This window comes from Carcharhinus amblyrhynchos, chromosome 33 (genome assembly GCF_965287045.1).
Source record: "Carcharhinus amblyrhynchos chromosome 33, sCarAmb.v2.hapA, whole genome shotgun sequence".
In the NCBI taxonomy this organism is placed as follows: Eukaryota; Metazoa; Chordata; class Chondrichthyes; order Carcharhiniformes; family Carcharhinidae; genus Carcharhinus; species Carcharhinus amblyrhynchos.
In genome coordinates this window covers 11,658,396-11,670,812 of record NC_137356.1, presented here as the reverse complement: position 1 = coordinate 11,670,812, position 12,417 = coordinate 11,658,396, and the positions used below count along the sequence as shown (strand labels likewise).

Here is a 12,417-nt window from a genome sequence, read left to right as displayed (position 1 = left end):
CGTGTGAATGAAGTGCAAGAATAGCTGTGTTTTCATGAGCTATGGCATCACTCCAGTTATAATTCTTGCATGTATCAGCTCGTACTTGCCTAATCTGAGAGTGAGATTAGATCCCGATTATGTCCCGGGAAGATTTCTGGCTAAAGTGACAAAATGCCAAGAAATATTAAGAAAATCATCGAGGAAAGAAAGTCAAAAGTAACAGGGGTGGAGCCAGCTCCAAGATATGGTGACTTAGTGAGCGAATAGTCTCTCTGGCACTTCCAAAGGCATTACAACTGATGACTAATATTATTAAGGTTGTTGTGAAACGCGGCTTATTGGTGCAAAGTATCAGTGCTTGCTGTGGAATACTGACAAAAGACTTGAAGTGGAAGAGAGAATTGTTACTATTGAAAATGCAACGGTTGAGGCCCATTTACGATCCTTGGTGGGGGGGAAACGAGAGGTGTGGTATGTCAGAATGCCTTGGAGATCTGGAGAACCTGAGGCTGGAAGAAGATATTCGGATTGTTGATTTGCCAGCAGGGTAAGCTTTCAGATAAATTTTTCAAAAGCTGGCTACCACGTTTCTTTAACTTAGAAACGAAAGCTGGATGCATTAAGCTAGAAAAGGCACGTTGTATACTATCTCTGAGGCCTAGGCCTCCATCAAAAACACTGGCCTATAATTGTGCATTTCCATAACTTCCAAGGATCACCAGAGTATTGACAGCAGTATCAGTGGCAATACAACAGAGCCGTGAGGGGTTCAATGAAATAGGAAGATAACTTGAGGCCATTGGAGTGCAATGTGTCCGACTGTATCTTGTTACACTGAGGATGACATTAGCACCGATATGCAAACTGGGGCACCTAGATGTTTGGAGAACACTGCATCCTAAAAATAAAGTATTCACCTTTTCAACTCGCCGTCAATGTAATACTATAATTGATTTTTTTTTAACGCCAAAAACAACATTACACTCTGGCCTCCTGCTCCACTGGTAATATTATAAATTCCGATTATACTCCTGTGTTCCTGGGATTTTTTTTCAGGGTGGTTGACTTTGCATCTAGATCTTGGAGATCTAATGCATCCCTGCTTCAGGATCATAAAACTTGAGAAGAGATCAACTTTGACCTTATTTAGTCAGTTCTCTCTTGAAGCAAGTCCTCCAATCCTTTGGAAAACCTGCAAGGCATTTGGTCATTTTGTATACAAAAAAAAATCACATGCTGGAATGACAGCACTGGCTTGAAGTAAAAGTAGCCAGAACAGAGAGGGAATGTGGTGGGAATGCTAACCACTCAAAGCTGAAATTAATGCAATCCAAATGGCACTGGACTACTTGCGGACTCAATATGCTGGGAGGAGTATAAAGTTTACCAAACTAAAACCATGAGTGTGGAAATAATCCGAGTAGATGTTTGGCTCTCCTTCTCCAAAGAAGAAGGTAGACTCGAGGACTTTTTCCTCTCTTATATTCCGAGGGTTATAAGATGATTAAGACGGAGGATATTAATAAGGTGTTTAAAAGCTTCTATGCTGATTTCGTATAAAATACATCTATCTAGAGATACGCTAATACGTAAGAAGCTTTATTTTTCCTTCCTTTAAGCCCCCAATAATTTTTGAAGATCAAAGGTCAACCCTAAATACCCTCATTTCTAAGGGGATGTGGTTTTTGTCTTGAGGGATCTTCAGTGTGGTATGGTTCTGGGAAGTGATGGTTTTCAAGAAGCGAATATCTCCTTAATTTTGAAGGCACAATTAAGCAAAGTACACCTTATAGGCCAATTCCACTCTTGAACGTAGGGTTGAAATTGTTGTCCCATATACTAGTGTTGCATCCAGAAAAAAATCCTCCCTTCGAGTATCTAGGATGATCAGACTGGCTTCGTAGAGGGCCTGAATTCATAGAACAATGTTTAGAGGTTATTAAAGATTATTCATGTCATCCAAAAGCAGGCAATAGCTAGCTTAGTGATCTCATTGGATGCAGAGAGAGAGCTTTTGACCAGGTGGAGTGGAATTATTTACTCTACACGCTGCAGAAATTTGGGGCTAGGGATATTGGGAGTTCAATAAGTGGATACAGGTGCTTTATAAAAATCCACATTCTTAACAGTTATAGTTAATTTTATTCTTCCTCTGTTCAGTATTAGCATAAAATTATTCGGGAATGTTTCCCAATGGAATTCCTAACCTGTATCTCCAATCCAATTCAAATGAGTTCCATAAAGTCTGACTTAGTCATACAAGGCTTTCCGTGGGCAGTGTAACACAGTCTCTAATGTGCTGTACACAATAGTGTGCATCACTTTGCCATGTTTCTGTGATTTTTATCTTTTTTCCTGTTCCTGCTACTTGTCCGCTCTCCTTTGCCTATGTAGAAGTGTTGGGTTTACAGAACATACTGAATCAGCTGCATTGGTTTCCTTCTGTCTTTGCCTATATTCCTATATGGAGAAATGATCAAGCTATACTGTACCAGTTTTGAGTGTTTGCATTATCTGTAAAATTGGGAAAACTCTAATAAAAATGTATTTTAGAAAACAATATAGCTCAGTGTGTTTTATTAACATGAAGGACGTGTCTGTAGATCTGAAGTTCTTTACAAAGCAAGTTGACGCAAAGCTGAGGTGAGATTAAAGCAGAAAATGCTGGAAAAGCTCAACAGGTCTGGCAGCATCTGTGGAGCGGGAAACAGTTCCCAGAGGAGATTTTCACTGTAACTTCATTGCAGTGTTAATGTAAGCCTTACTTGTGACTAATAAACTTTAAACATTTTAAGGAGCTGAGCAAAGCTTAAACGTGGCAACAATAACACATTGTAAACTTAGAACGAACAGCCTCTAGCACTTATTTGGCTTGGATTTATTTTAGCATAAAGCTGAGGACAGTCAGCAGCAGCTTGTGATCAGGGTTATTAATATCAGATTTATTTTTCTGGGTGATGGAGAATATTTTCATAAATGTTGCTGGAATCCTGGGTTACATCTGCTTGGGAATCTGTTGTTAATTCCACAAGCCCCTCCTCCTATCCATCAAGACTGCAAAAATCTTGATGTAATGGGGTACCAGTGCAACACCTTGGGGCGGCAGAGTTGCCCAGTGGTTAGCACTGCTGCTTTACAGCACCAGGGACCCGGGTTTGATCCCTGGCTTGAGTGACTGTGGAGTTTGCACATTCTGCCCGTGTCTGCGTGGGTTTCCCCCGGTTGCTCCAGTTTCCTCCCACATTCTGAAAGACATGCTGGTTGGGTGCATTGGCCCAAACAGGCAACGGACTGTGGCGACTAGAGAAACAGTAGCTTCATTGCAGTGTTAATGTAAGCCTTACTTGTGACTAACAAATAAATAAACTTTTAACTTTGTAGTTTCTTGTCTTAAGTTCAATACTGTACCACTTTTTACTCTGAGATCTCAGTAAGGAAACGTTATTGTGCCCATTGTGGCTCCCAGGAGCAGAGGGGAGAGACTCTCGTTCCTAACCCCAGAACTACCAGCAGCTAATTTCAAAACTAACCGTGCTCCTTGTAGCTATGTCAAATTCTACACTGCATTAATTTATTTTCTCTTCAGAATCCTTGTCCCTGTCCCATTTTTTATTTGTCGATAAAAGGGTAACCTTTGTCAATTTCAGGTGGGCTTGGAAGCCTTGATGTAATGATGAGTGAGAAGGGTAGAGAGATCACATTTGCCTAGCGTGATTGATTGACTCTTGCAACTTTAATCAGTGGCCCGTGATGAGGGCAGTAAGTTTTCTGCTTCACAGTATCTTAGAAATTGAGTTGATTTGCTAATCACTGTTCTTGTAGCATGAGATATAAATGGAAATAATGGGAGATTTGTAATTTGGGTTGGTGTGGAGGATCTATGAGTTCATTTCACCTTTGCATAATTTAGTGTTTGCTGTCATTCACAAGAAGGATGGATGGATCATTTAGGGAGCAGGAGCCACGTGTGCTTCTCCTAGTCATTAGGTACATTTTGTTGCCCCCTTGATTTGTTCTTGGGCAATATTAATAAAGAAGAAATCCAAGTCTTCCATGAAACGCATTATTAAGTTAGGGTGCAGGATGAGAGCATGTTTAAGAGGGTTTCAGGAATGCTGCAGCAGCTGAATAATGTTTCTCTACTCACTCTTGTGACTAAGGAATAAGAGTGGCACAGTGGTTAGCACTACTGCCTCACAGCTCCAGGGACCTGGGTTCAATTCCTGGCTTGGGTCACTGCCTATGTGGAGTTTGCACATTCTCCCTGTATCTGTGTGGGTTTCCTTCAGCGCTCAGGTTTCCTCCCACAGTCCAAAGATGGGCGGGTCCGAGGTGCATTGGCCAAGCTAAATTGCCCCTTAGTGTCCCAGGATGCATAGGTTAGAGGGATTAATGGGGTAAATATGTACGGTTACGGGGATAGGGCCCACGTGAGAAGTCTTAACAACTGGGGCTGTCAGTGGAATTAAAACTTTGTAATTCCGTATGTGATGAAATACCACATGTCTGTCCTTAAATGCATATATGTGTGAATGGTTAACTGTTCTCAGAGTAAAGCAGGGTTGGTGATGATTACAGTGGCATCTAAATGAAAACTGGTGCTTTTTGACAGTGTAAAATATTAGTACGGTATTTCTGCAAGTCTGGGAACGTCTGTCTGGGGAAGCTTTCTGATAAAATTTGGTTTCCGATCTTGATCTTGACTTTCTAATTCTGCAGATGAGACGGTCTGCGTGTTTAAGTGTGCGGTGAATCGGGAAACTGAATGCAGTCGAGTTGGCAAGCAATCTTTCATCGTCACATTGGGATGTAGCAGTGTTCTCCTGCAATTTCCATCACAAAACGGTAAATACTGTGCAATTTTGTCCTTGGGCAGTGAAACCTCTTCTGCGTTAGTTACAAAACTTATAAAAGATGTAGCGTTCAGAAACATTGGAAATAACCCTCAGTCAAGGCGCATCCGTAGAAAGACAAACGGTGTGCACGTTGCACACCTGTGACAACTAATGAGTGGTCACAGACTCGAAGCATTAGGTCTGTTTTTCTCTCTCTGTGGATGCTACCTGACCTAGTGAGTATTTCCAACATTTTCCATTTTTATTTCAGATTTCCAGCATCAGTAAAAAGGTAGCGAATGAGATTGATTTTGATTTATTATTGTCACATGTATTAACAAAGTGAAAAGTATTGTTTCTTGCATACAGTACAAATAAAGTATACCTTTCATAGAGAAGGAAACGAGAGAGAGTGCAGAATGTAGTGTTAAAGTCATAGCTAAGATGTAGAGAATGAAAGCATTGTTAGAGAGTTTAAAAGAGAATGAAGTTTGAGAAGCATAGAACAAGAGTAAAAGATAAAATTTGAAGCTGTGCTGGATACAGCTTGCAAGAAGTCGCCTCACTCTGGCACCTGTCTTGGTCTTGGTAATATAAACATGCATAAAAAATATGAAATAAAAGTAAAGGTAGACCATTCGAGCCCTTTTGAGCCTGCTCTGCCATTCACCAAGACCATGGCTGATGGTTTGTTTTTCAAATTCTGCATCCCTTTCTACCCCTGGTAATCTTTGATTCCATTACCTAACAAAATTCTATCTATCTCTGTCTTAAAAATATTCAGTGACCTCCATCTCAACCACCTGAGGCAGAGTGTTCCAAAGCCGCACATCTCTTGGAGAGAAAATATTTTTCCCCATCTCTGTCCTAAAAGGGTGACCCCGATTTTAAGTGTTCCCTAAATCTGGACTTGCCCACAAGTGAAAACATCCTTTCCATATCCACCTTGTCAAGATCATTCAGGGTCGTATAAACTTCAATAAAATCACCTCATCGTTTTTCTAAATTCCAATGGAAACAAGTCCTGTCTGTCCAACCTTTCCCCATAAGGCTCATTCCTGGTGTCAATCTAGTAAACCGCCTCTGAACCACCTACAATGCCTCTCCCTTACATAAGGAAACCAAAGCTGCGCACAATATTCGAAAGGAGGCTTCACGAATGCCATGAATAATTGAAGTCTAACATCTGCACTTTCATGTTCAATTCCTCTCGTAATAAAGGTTAGCATTCCATTAGCTAGCTTAATTACTTGCTGCCCCTGCACACCAGCTTTTTGTAACTTGTGCACTAGAACAGCTAGATCCCTCCCTCTGCACCTCAGAATTCTGCAGTCATTTTCCATTTAAGAAATAATATGCTTTTTTATTCTTCCTGCTAAAGTGAGTGACTCCACATTATACTTCATCTGCCTTATTTTTGTAATGATGCAATTATTTGTTATTTGAACCTCTATGTTGGTCATCTGAAGCTGCTGCTTGCAAGCATTACCCTAGCAAGAAGAAGTTACCCTGACAACTAGTTAATCAGCACATCTTTAAAGAACAAAGAAAATCACAGCACAGGAACATGCCTTTCGGCCCTGCAAGCCTGCACTGACCATGCTGCCGGACTGACTTAAAACCCCCAACCTTTGCTAGGACCATATCCCTCTATTCCATCCTATTCATGTATTTGTCAAGACCCCCCACCCCCCAAGTCACAAGTTTAATCCAGTTGAGGGAAACAGTTTTGATTTTTTTTCTCCCATTCTTTGTGAATTGAACCTAATGTGTTACACAACCGCTGGTAACATTCATCACCTGTGTTGCAGTTATCACCAGAAACCCAGAGGATAAGTTTAAACCCCATCATGGCATTTAGAACATAGAACATTACGGCGCAGTACAGGCCCTTCGGCCCTCGATGTTGCGCCGACCAGCGGAACCAATCTAATGACCCTGTAACCTAAACTATTCCAATGTTATCCATATGCCTATCCACTGACCATTTGAACGCCCTTAAAGTTGGCGAGTCCACAACTGCTGCAGGCAGGGCATTCCACGCCCTTACTACCCTCTGAGTAAAGAACCTACCTCTGACATCCGTCCTATAATTACCACCCCTCAATTTAAAGCTATGTCCCCTCGTGTTAGCCATCACCATCCGAGGAAAAAGGCTCTCACTGTCCACCCTAATCCTCTGATCATCTTGTATGCCTCAATTAGGTCACCTCTTGATCATCTTCTCTCTAACAAAAATAACCTCAAGTCCCTCAGCCTTTCCTCATAAGACCTTCCCACCATACCAGGCAACATCCTGGTAAACCTACTCTACGCCCTTTCCAATGCCTCCACATCTTCCTTATAATGCGGCAACCAGAACTGTACTCAATACTTCAAGTGCGGCCGCACCAGAGTTTTGTACAGTTGTAACATGACCTCAAGGCTCCGAAATTCAATCCCCCTACCAATAAAAGCTAACACACCGTACACCTTCTTGACAACCTTATCAACCTGGGTGCCAACTTTCAGGGATCTACGCACGCGTACACCAAGATCTCTCTGCTCGTCGACACTACCAAGAGTCCTTTTGAATTCGATGTAGGTCTACTAGCGGGTGGACTCTTAATGCCCTCTATGCAAATGGGAATGAGCAATAAATTGCGAGAACTGGACCAAAACAAAAGTACAGTAGGTGCTGGAAGTTTAAAATAAAAACAGAGAACACTCAAAAGGTAAACAGCTTTAACAACATTTCTGGAGAGATGATGCGGAGATGCTGGGGTGGGCACAGTAAGAAGTCTCAAAACATCAGGTCCAACAGGTTTATTTGGAATCGAGAGCTTTGAGTGCTGCTCCTTCCTCAAGTGGGCAGAGAGTTAAGTTCAGAAACACGGCATACGTAGACAGACACAATTGAGAAACTTGATGCCTGTGACAATATGCGCGATCTTCTTGGAGATCCTCTCCACTTTGAGCCGGTGGTTTGTGGTGTTGATGGTAGCCGTGATGTGGAGAAGCCGGTGTTAGGCTGGGGTGGGCACAATTCGACACCAACATCAAGTTAATGAAACAGACATCAAGTTTCTGAATTGCGTCTCTGTCTGTGTATACTGTGTTTGTGAACCCAACTCTCCACTCGCCTGCTGAAGAAGCAGATCTCCAAAAGCTCGTGATTCCAATTTTTAAAAGAACTTGGCAAATGTCAACCTGAGATGCAAGTAGAGAATTCCCTCAGTGGGTAGACCATGGCAGGCTGTTATATGCAGTAAGTAACGATATCTGTCCTTTGGTATGTCAGAGGCTAATTGCCTTTTCCATCTAATCGCAAGCTTGTCGCCACATGCTCCTCCCCAGTTTTGAGGCTCTGTTTCCAGTATAGCAGGAGGTGTGGGTCTGATTGATCCTGCCTTGCTTTAGTCCATTTATTGAGCAACATAAATGAGAAGTAGTGCATTTCTGCTTAGTTAGGTTCAGTGGCAGTGAAAAACTGGTCCAAAAAATAAGACTGTGTGTGCATTAGCTGAATATATGTAAATATTGTACAAATAATCTGGCTATGCTCAGTTCCATTTGTACTCTCTCTCTAGAGTTCTACTCCTTTTATAATATTCTGAAAAACTGCAGAGGTCACAACCTTGAACGATCTGTCTTCAGCGACCGAACAGAGGAGTCTTCTGCTGTGCAGTATTTCCAGGTACTGTCCCCCCAATCTGAGTGTATTTAGTCATCTTTTAATATTTTTAGGAAACCGCGTGGACAAGTTCTTACTTTTGTTTTCATTTCTCTTAGTTACCAATATGTTTGTGTTTTCCTTACCCTCTTCCATGCCCCAGTTTCCTTCCCCTTTTCTCTCCTGAAGACTCTGGAGTGGGGTGTGTTGTCTTTGCCTTATGTAGTAGTTAGCCAGTGTTGTTCACCAATAGGTTCATCATAGTTCTCGCCTGTTGATCCCACTTTTAACATCTTTCTCCCTATTACAAGGTCATGCCAAAACTATAGTTGCAGAATGTAAGCAAACTTAACAAAGTATTCTACTGGAACTCTTCAACATAATGACTAACTTCATGTTGTAACGTAACTGCTATTCCTAAAGGACACAAATTACGTATTTACTTCAGACTGTTTTTAAGTCCCTGTCCTCTTGCAGTTCTATGGATACTTATCGCAACAGCAGAATATGATGCAAGACTACATACGAACAGGAACCTACCAAAGGGCAATACTCCAAAACCATACAGATTTTAAAGACAAGGTAACGACTGGATTTTGGGGAGCTAAAGTGAGCTGGTGTGCCTTTTATGCCTTGCCATGAATGTGCATCTAGCTCTGAGTTCTACTTTAGAATTAACATTAGGATCAGCAGATGCTACGTACCAATGGAAAGTGAGTTCTGTTGGATTGGAGCTTTGAAGTAATAACCATGGTGGTTAGTACAGCTGCCTCAGTGCCAGGGACCCGGGTTCAGTTCTATCCTCGGGTGACTATCTGTGTGGAGTTTGCACATTCTTCTCATGACTACATGTGTTTCTTACCAGTGCTCCTGTTTCTTGCCACAGACTGAAAGACGTCCTGGTTAGATGGATTAGCCGTACTAAATGGTAGCCATGGGGTTATGGAGTTCGGGCTGGGGTGTGTGGGCCTGGGTAAGGTGGTGCCCATGATTGTGGGTTTCCTGTACGTGCCCATGTTTCCTCCCACAGTACAAAGTTGTGCAGGTTAGGTTGATTGACCATTCTAAATTGACCCTTAATGTCAGGGGACTAGCAGGGGTAATGTATGGGGTTATGGAGATTGGGCCTGGGTGGGATTGTTGTTGGTGCAGGCTTGATGGGCCGAATGGCTTCTTTCAGCACAGTAAAGATTCCATTAATAGCATAACATCAGAAATAGGAGCAATTCAATACAGTCATGACTGACTTTCTGCCTCAATCCACTTTTTTCTTCACGCTCCCCATATCCCTTGATTCCCCACAATCAAAATCTTCTGTCAAGGTTGTGAATCTACACCGTGATAGAGCATCCACAGCCCTCAGGGGAAGATAATTCCAGAGATTTACAATCTTCCAGTAAGAAATTTCTCGTCTTAGTTCTAAATGATTGACCCCTTATCCTGAGGCTATGCCTTGTGTTATAGATTCCCCTGCCAGGCGAAACAACCTCTCTATGTCTACCCTGTCAAGTCCCTTCAGAAACTTCTATGTTTCAGTGAGATCAGCTCATTCTTCTAAACGCCAAAGAATTATAGACCCAATTTACTCAGCGTCTTATAATAGGACAAATTTTTCATCCTAGCACCCAAGTTAGCGAAATGTTATTGTATTGTGAAAGTATGTCCCTTCCTTGGTGACTAACATTGCACATAGTACCCTTGCCTAATAATCTTGTACAGCCCATCTCCAAATTTCAATTTTTCCCACCCAAAAAAAATCCAGAAGTGAATAAAGTGGGGGTTAAAAACATGCCAGCTCAGTCAGTGGTATGTTGGACAGTATTTTACTGAAAGCTCATTTTAGGGTAATATCTGTACTTCAAGGAATGACAACATACAAGGAGGAAGCAAGCCACTGATATCTCCAGACTGCTATCCATCATCATCTTCTACTGGAAGTGTGTGTGGATAGAATTATGGTAGAACTGTGAAGCTCCACGTAGTTGAATAGCCTGGTTGACTGTGGAACCACAAAGTGCTTCACTATCTCTAGCAATCCTGGGAGTGGGGGAGGGGAACACTGAGATCAGACTGCAGGCTAAGGAAAAAGAAATGCAGTACTCTCTAGTTGATGAGTGCCATTTTTCACATGATTATTGGATAACATTACTGAATGTGAATGGCTAATTAATAAACATTTGTCTCTTTCAGGTTGTATTAGATGTGGGCTGTGGCTCTGGAATCCTCTCCTTTTTTGCTGTGCAGGCAGGAGCACGGAAGGTGTTTGCAGTGGAAGCGAGTACCATGGCTCAGCACGCAGAGGTCAGTATCTCATTTCTGACTGTCTACCATTTTGGTGCTGTGGAGCCAACTTGGTACTTACGGTTGACTGGGCAAACCGTAGTATTAGGGGCTTGGGTGGAGAGAAATTTGTTGAGTGTATTGAGGAGAATTTCTCGTTCTGGCTGGCCCATCTAGAGAGAGGGCAAAACTTGACCTCATCTTGGGAAATAAGGAAGGGCAGGTGACAGAAGTGTTGGTGAGGGATCACTTTGAGACCAGTAATCATAATTCCATTAGCTTGAAGGTAGCTCTAGAAAATGATAGGTCTGGCTAAAATTCTAAATTGGGGCAATTTTAATGGTATTAGACAGGAACTTTAAAAAGTTGATTGGGGGAGTCTGTTGGCAGACAAAGGGACGTCTGGTAAGTGGAAGGCTTTTAAAAATATGTTAGCACATTCCTTTTAAAGTGAAGGGCAACCCTGGATGACTCATAAGAACATAAAAAATAGGAGCAAGAGTAGGCCATCTAGCCCTTTGAGCCTGCCCCGCCATCCAATAAGATCATGGCTGACCTGAAGTGGATCAGTTCCACTTTCCCGCTTTCTCCCCATAACCCTTAATTCCCTTGTCTGTCAAAAACCTACCTACCCGTGACTTAAATATATTTAGCAAGGTAGCCTCCACCACTTCAACGGGCAGAGAATTCCAGACATTCACCACCCTTTGAGTGAAGAAGTTCCTCCTCAACTCTGTTCTAGGCTGTGCCCTCTAGTCCTGCTGTCCTTTCTGAGCGGGAAGAATCTCTCTACCTCTACCCCATCCGTCCCTTTCATTATCCTATACGTCTCTATAAGATTCCACGCCCCCCCATCCTCCTAAACTCCAACGAGTACAGACCCAGTCTGTTTAATCTCTCTTCATAGTCTAACCCCCTCATCTCCGGTATCAGCCTCGTGAACCTCCTCTGCACTCCCTCCAAGGCCAAAATATCCTTGCGCAAGTGCGGCGACCAAAACTGCACACAGTACTCCAGCTGCGGCCTCACCAGTGCAGTTGCAGCAAGACCGCCCTGCTTTTGTATTCTATCCCCCTCGCTATAAAGGCCAGCATCACATTCGCCTCATTGATCACCTGCGGACTGGGTTTTTGCGACTCATGCACAAGGTCCCCCAGGTCCCTCTGCACCGTAGCATGCTGCAGCTTTTCGCCCTTTAAATAGTAATCCCTCCTACTATTATTCCTGCCAAAGTGGATAACCTCACGCTTGCTAACATTGTACTCCATCTGCCAGGTCCTCGCTCACTCGCTCAGCCTATCCAGATCCCTCTGCAGACTTGCCACACCCTCCGCACAATTTGTTTTTCCACTCATCTTTGTGTCATCAGCAAATTTCGTTACCCTACACTCAGCCCCCACCTCCAGATCATCTATATAAATGGTAAATAGCTGAGGCCCCAGCACCGATCCCTGCGGCACTCCACTAGTCACCAACCGCCAATCAGAATAGCACCCATTGATACCAATGGGTATCCCAGGACATTGTGGGACTCAGGATATTGAGGCCCTGATCAAGAAGAAGAAGGAGGCGTACGACATGTATAGGCAGCTGGGACCAAGTGGATCCCTTGAAGAGTTTAGAAGGTGTCGGAATAGTTTTAAGAGAGAAATCAGGAGAGCAAAAAGA

The 12,417-nt window shown here is 42.8% G+C and overlaps 1 protein-coding gene across 3 annotated transcripts in view; it reads left to right on the top strand.

The window, feature by feature from the left end:
- The window catches only part of carm1 (coactivator-associated arginine methyltransferase 1), a 76,739-nt gene that overhangs the window by 20,138 nt on the left and 44,184 nt on the right, over positions 1-12,417 (top strand). For all 3 annotated transcript variants that reach the window (XR_013889800.1, XM_080216679.1, XM_080216677.1), the window contains exons 2-5: positions 4,702-4,827; positions 8,387-8,493; positions 8,947-9,051; positions 10,660-10,770. Coding sequence is in view for 2 of the 3 variants with exons in the window: in XM_080216679.1 (XP_080072805.1) it covers positions 4,702-4,827; positions 8,387-8,493; positions 8,947-9,051; positions 10,660-10,770 (449 nt within the window). In the remaining variant the exon portion in view is untranslated. The remainder of the gene's footprint in view (positions 1-4,701; positions 4,828-8,386; positions 8,494-8,946; positions 9,052-10,659; positions 10,771-12,417) is intronic.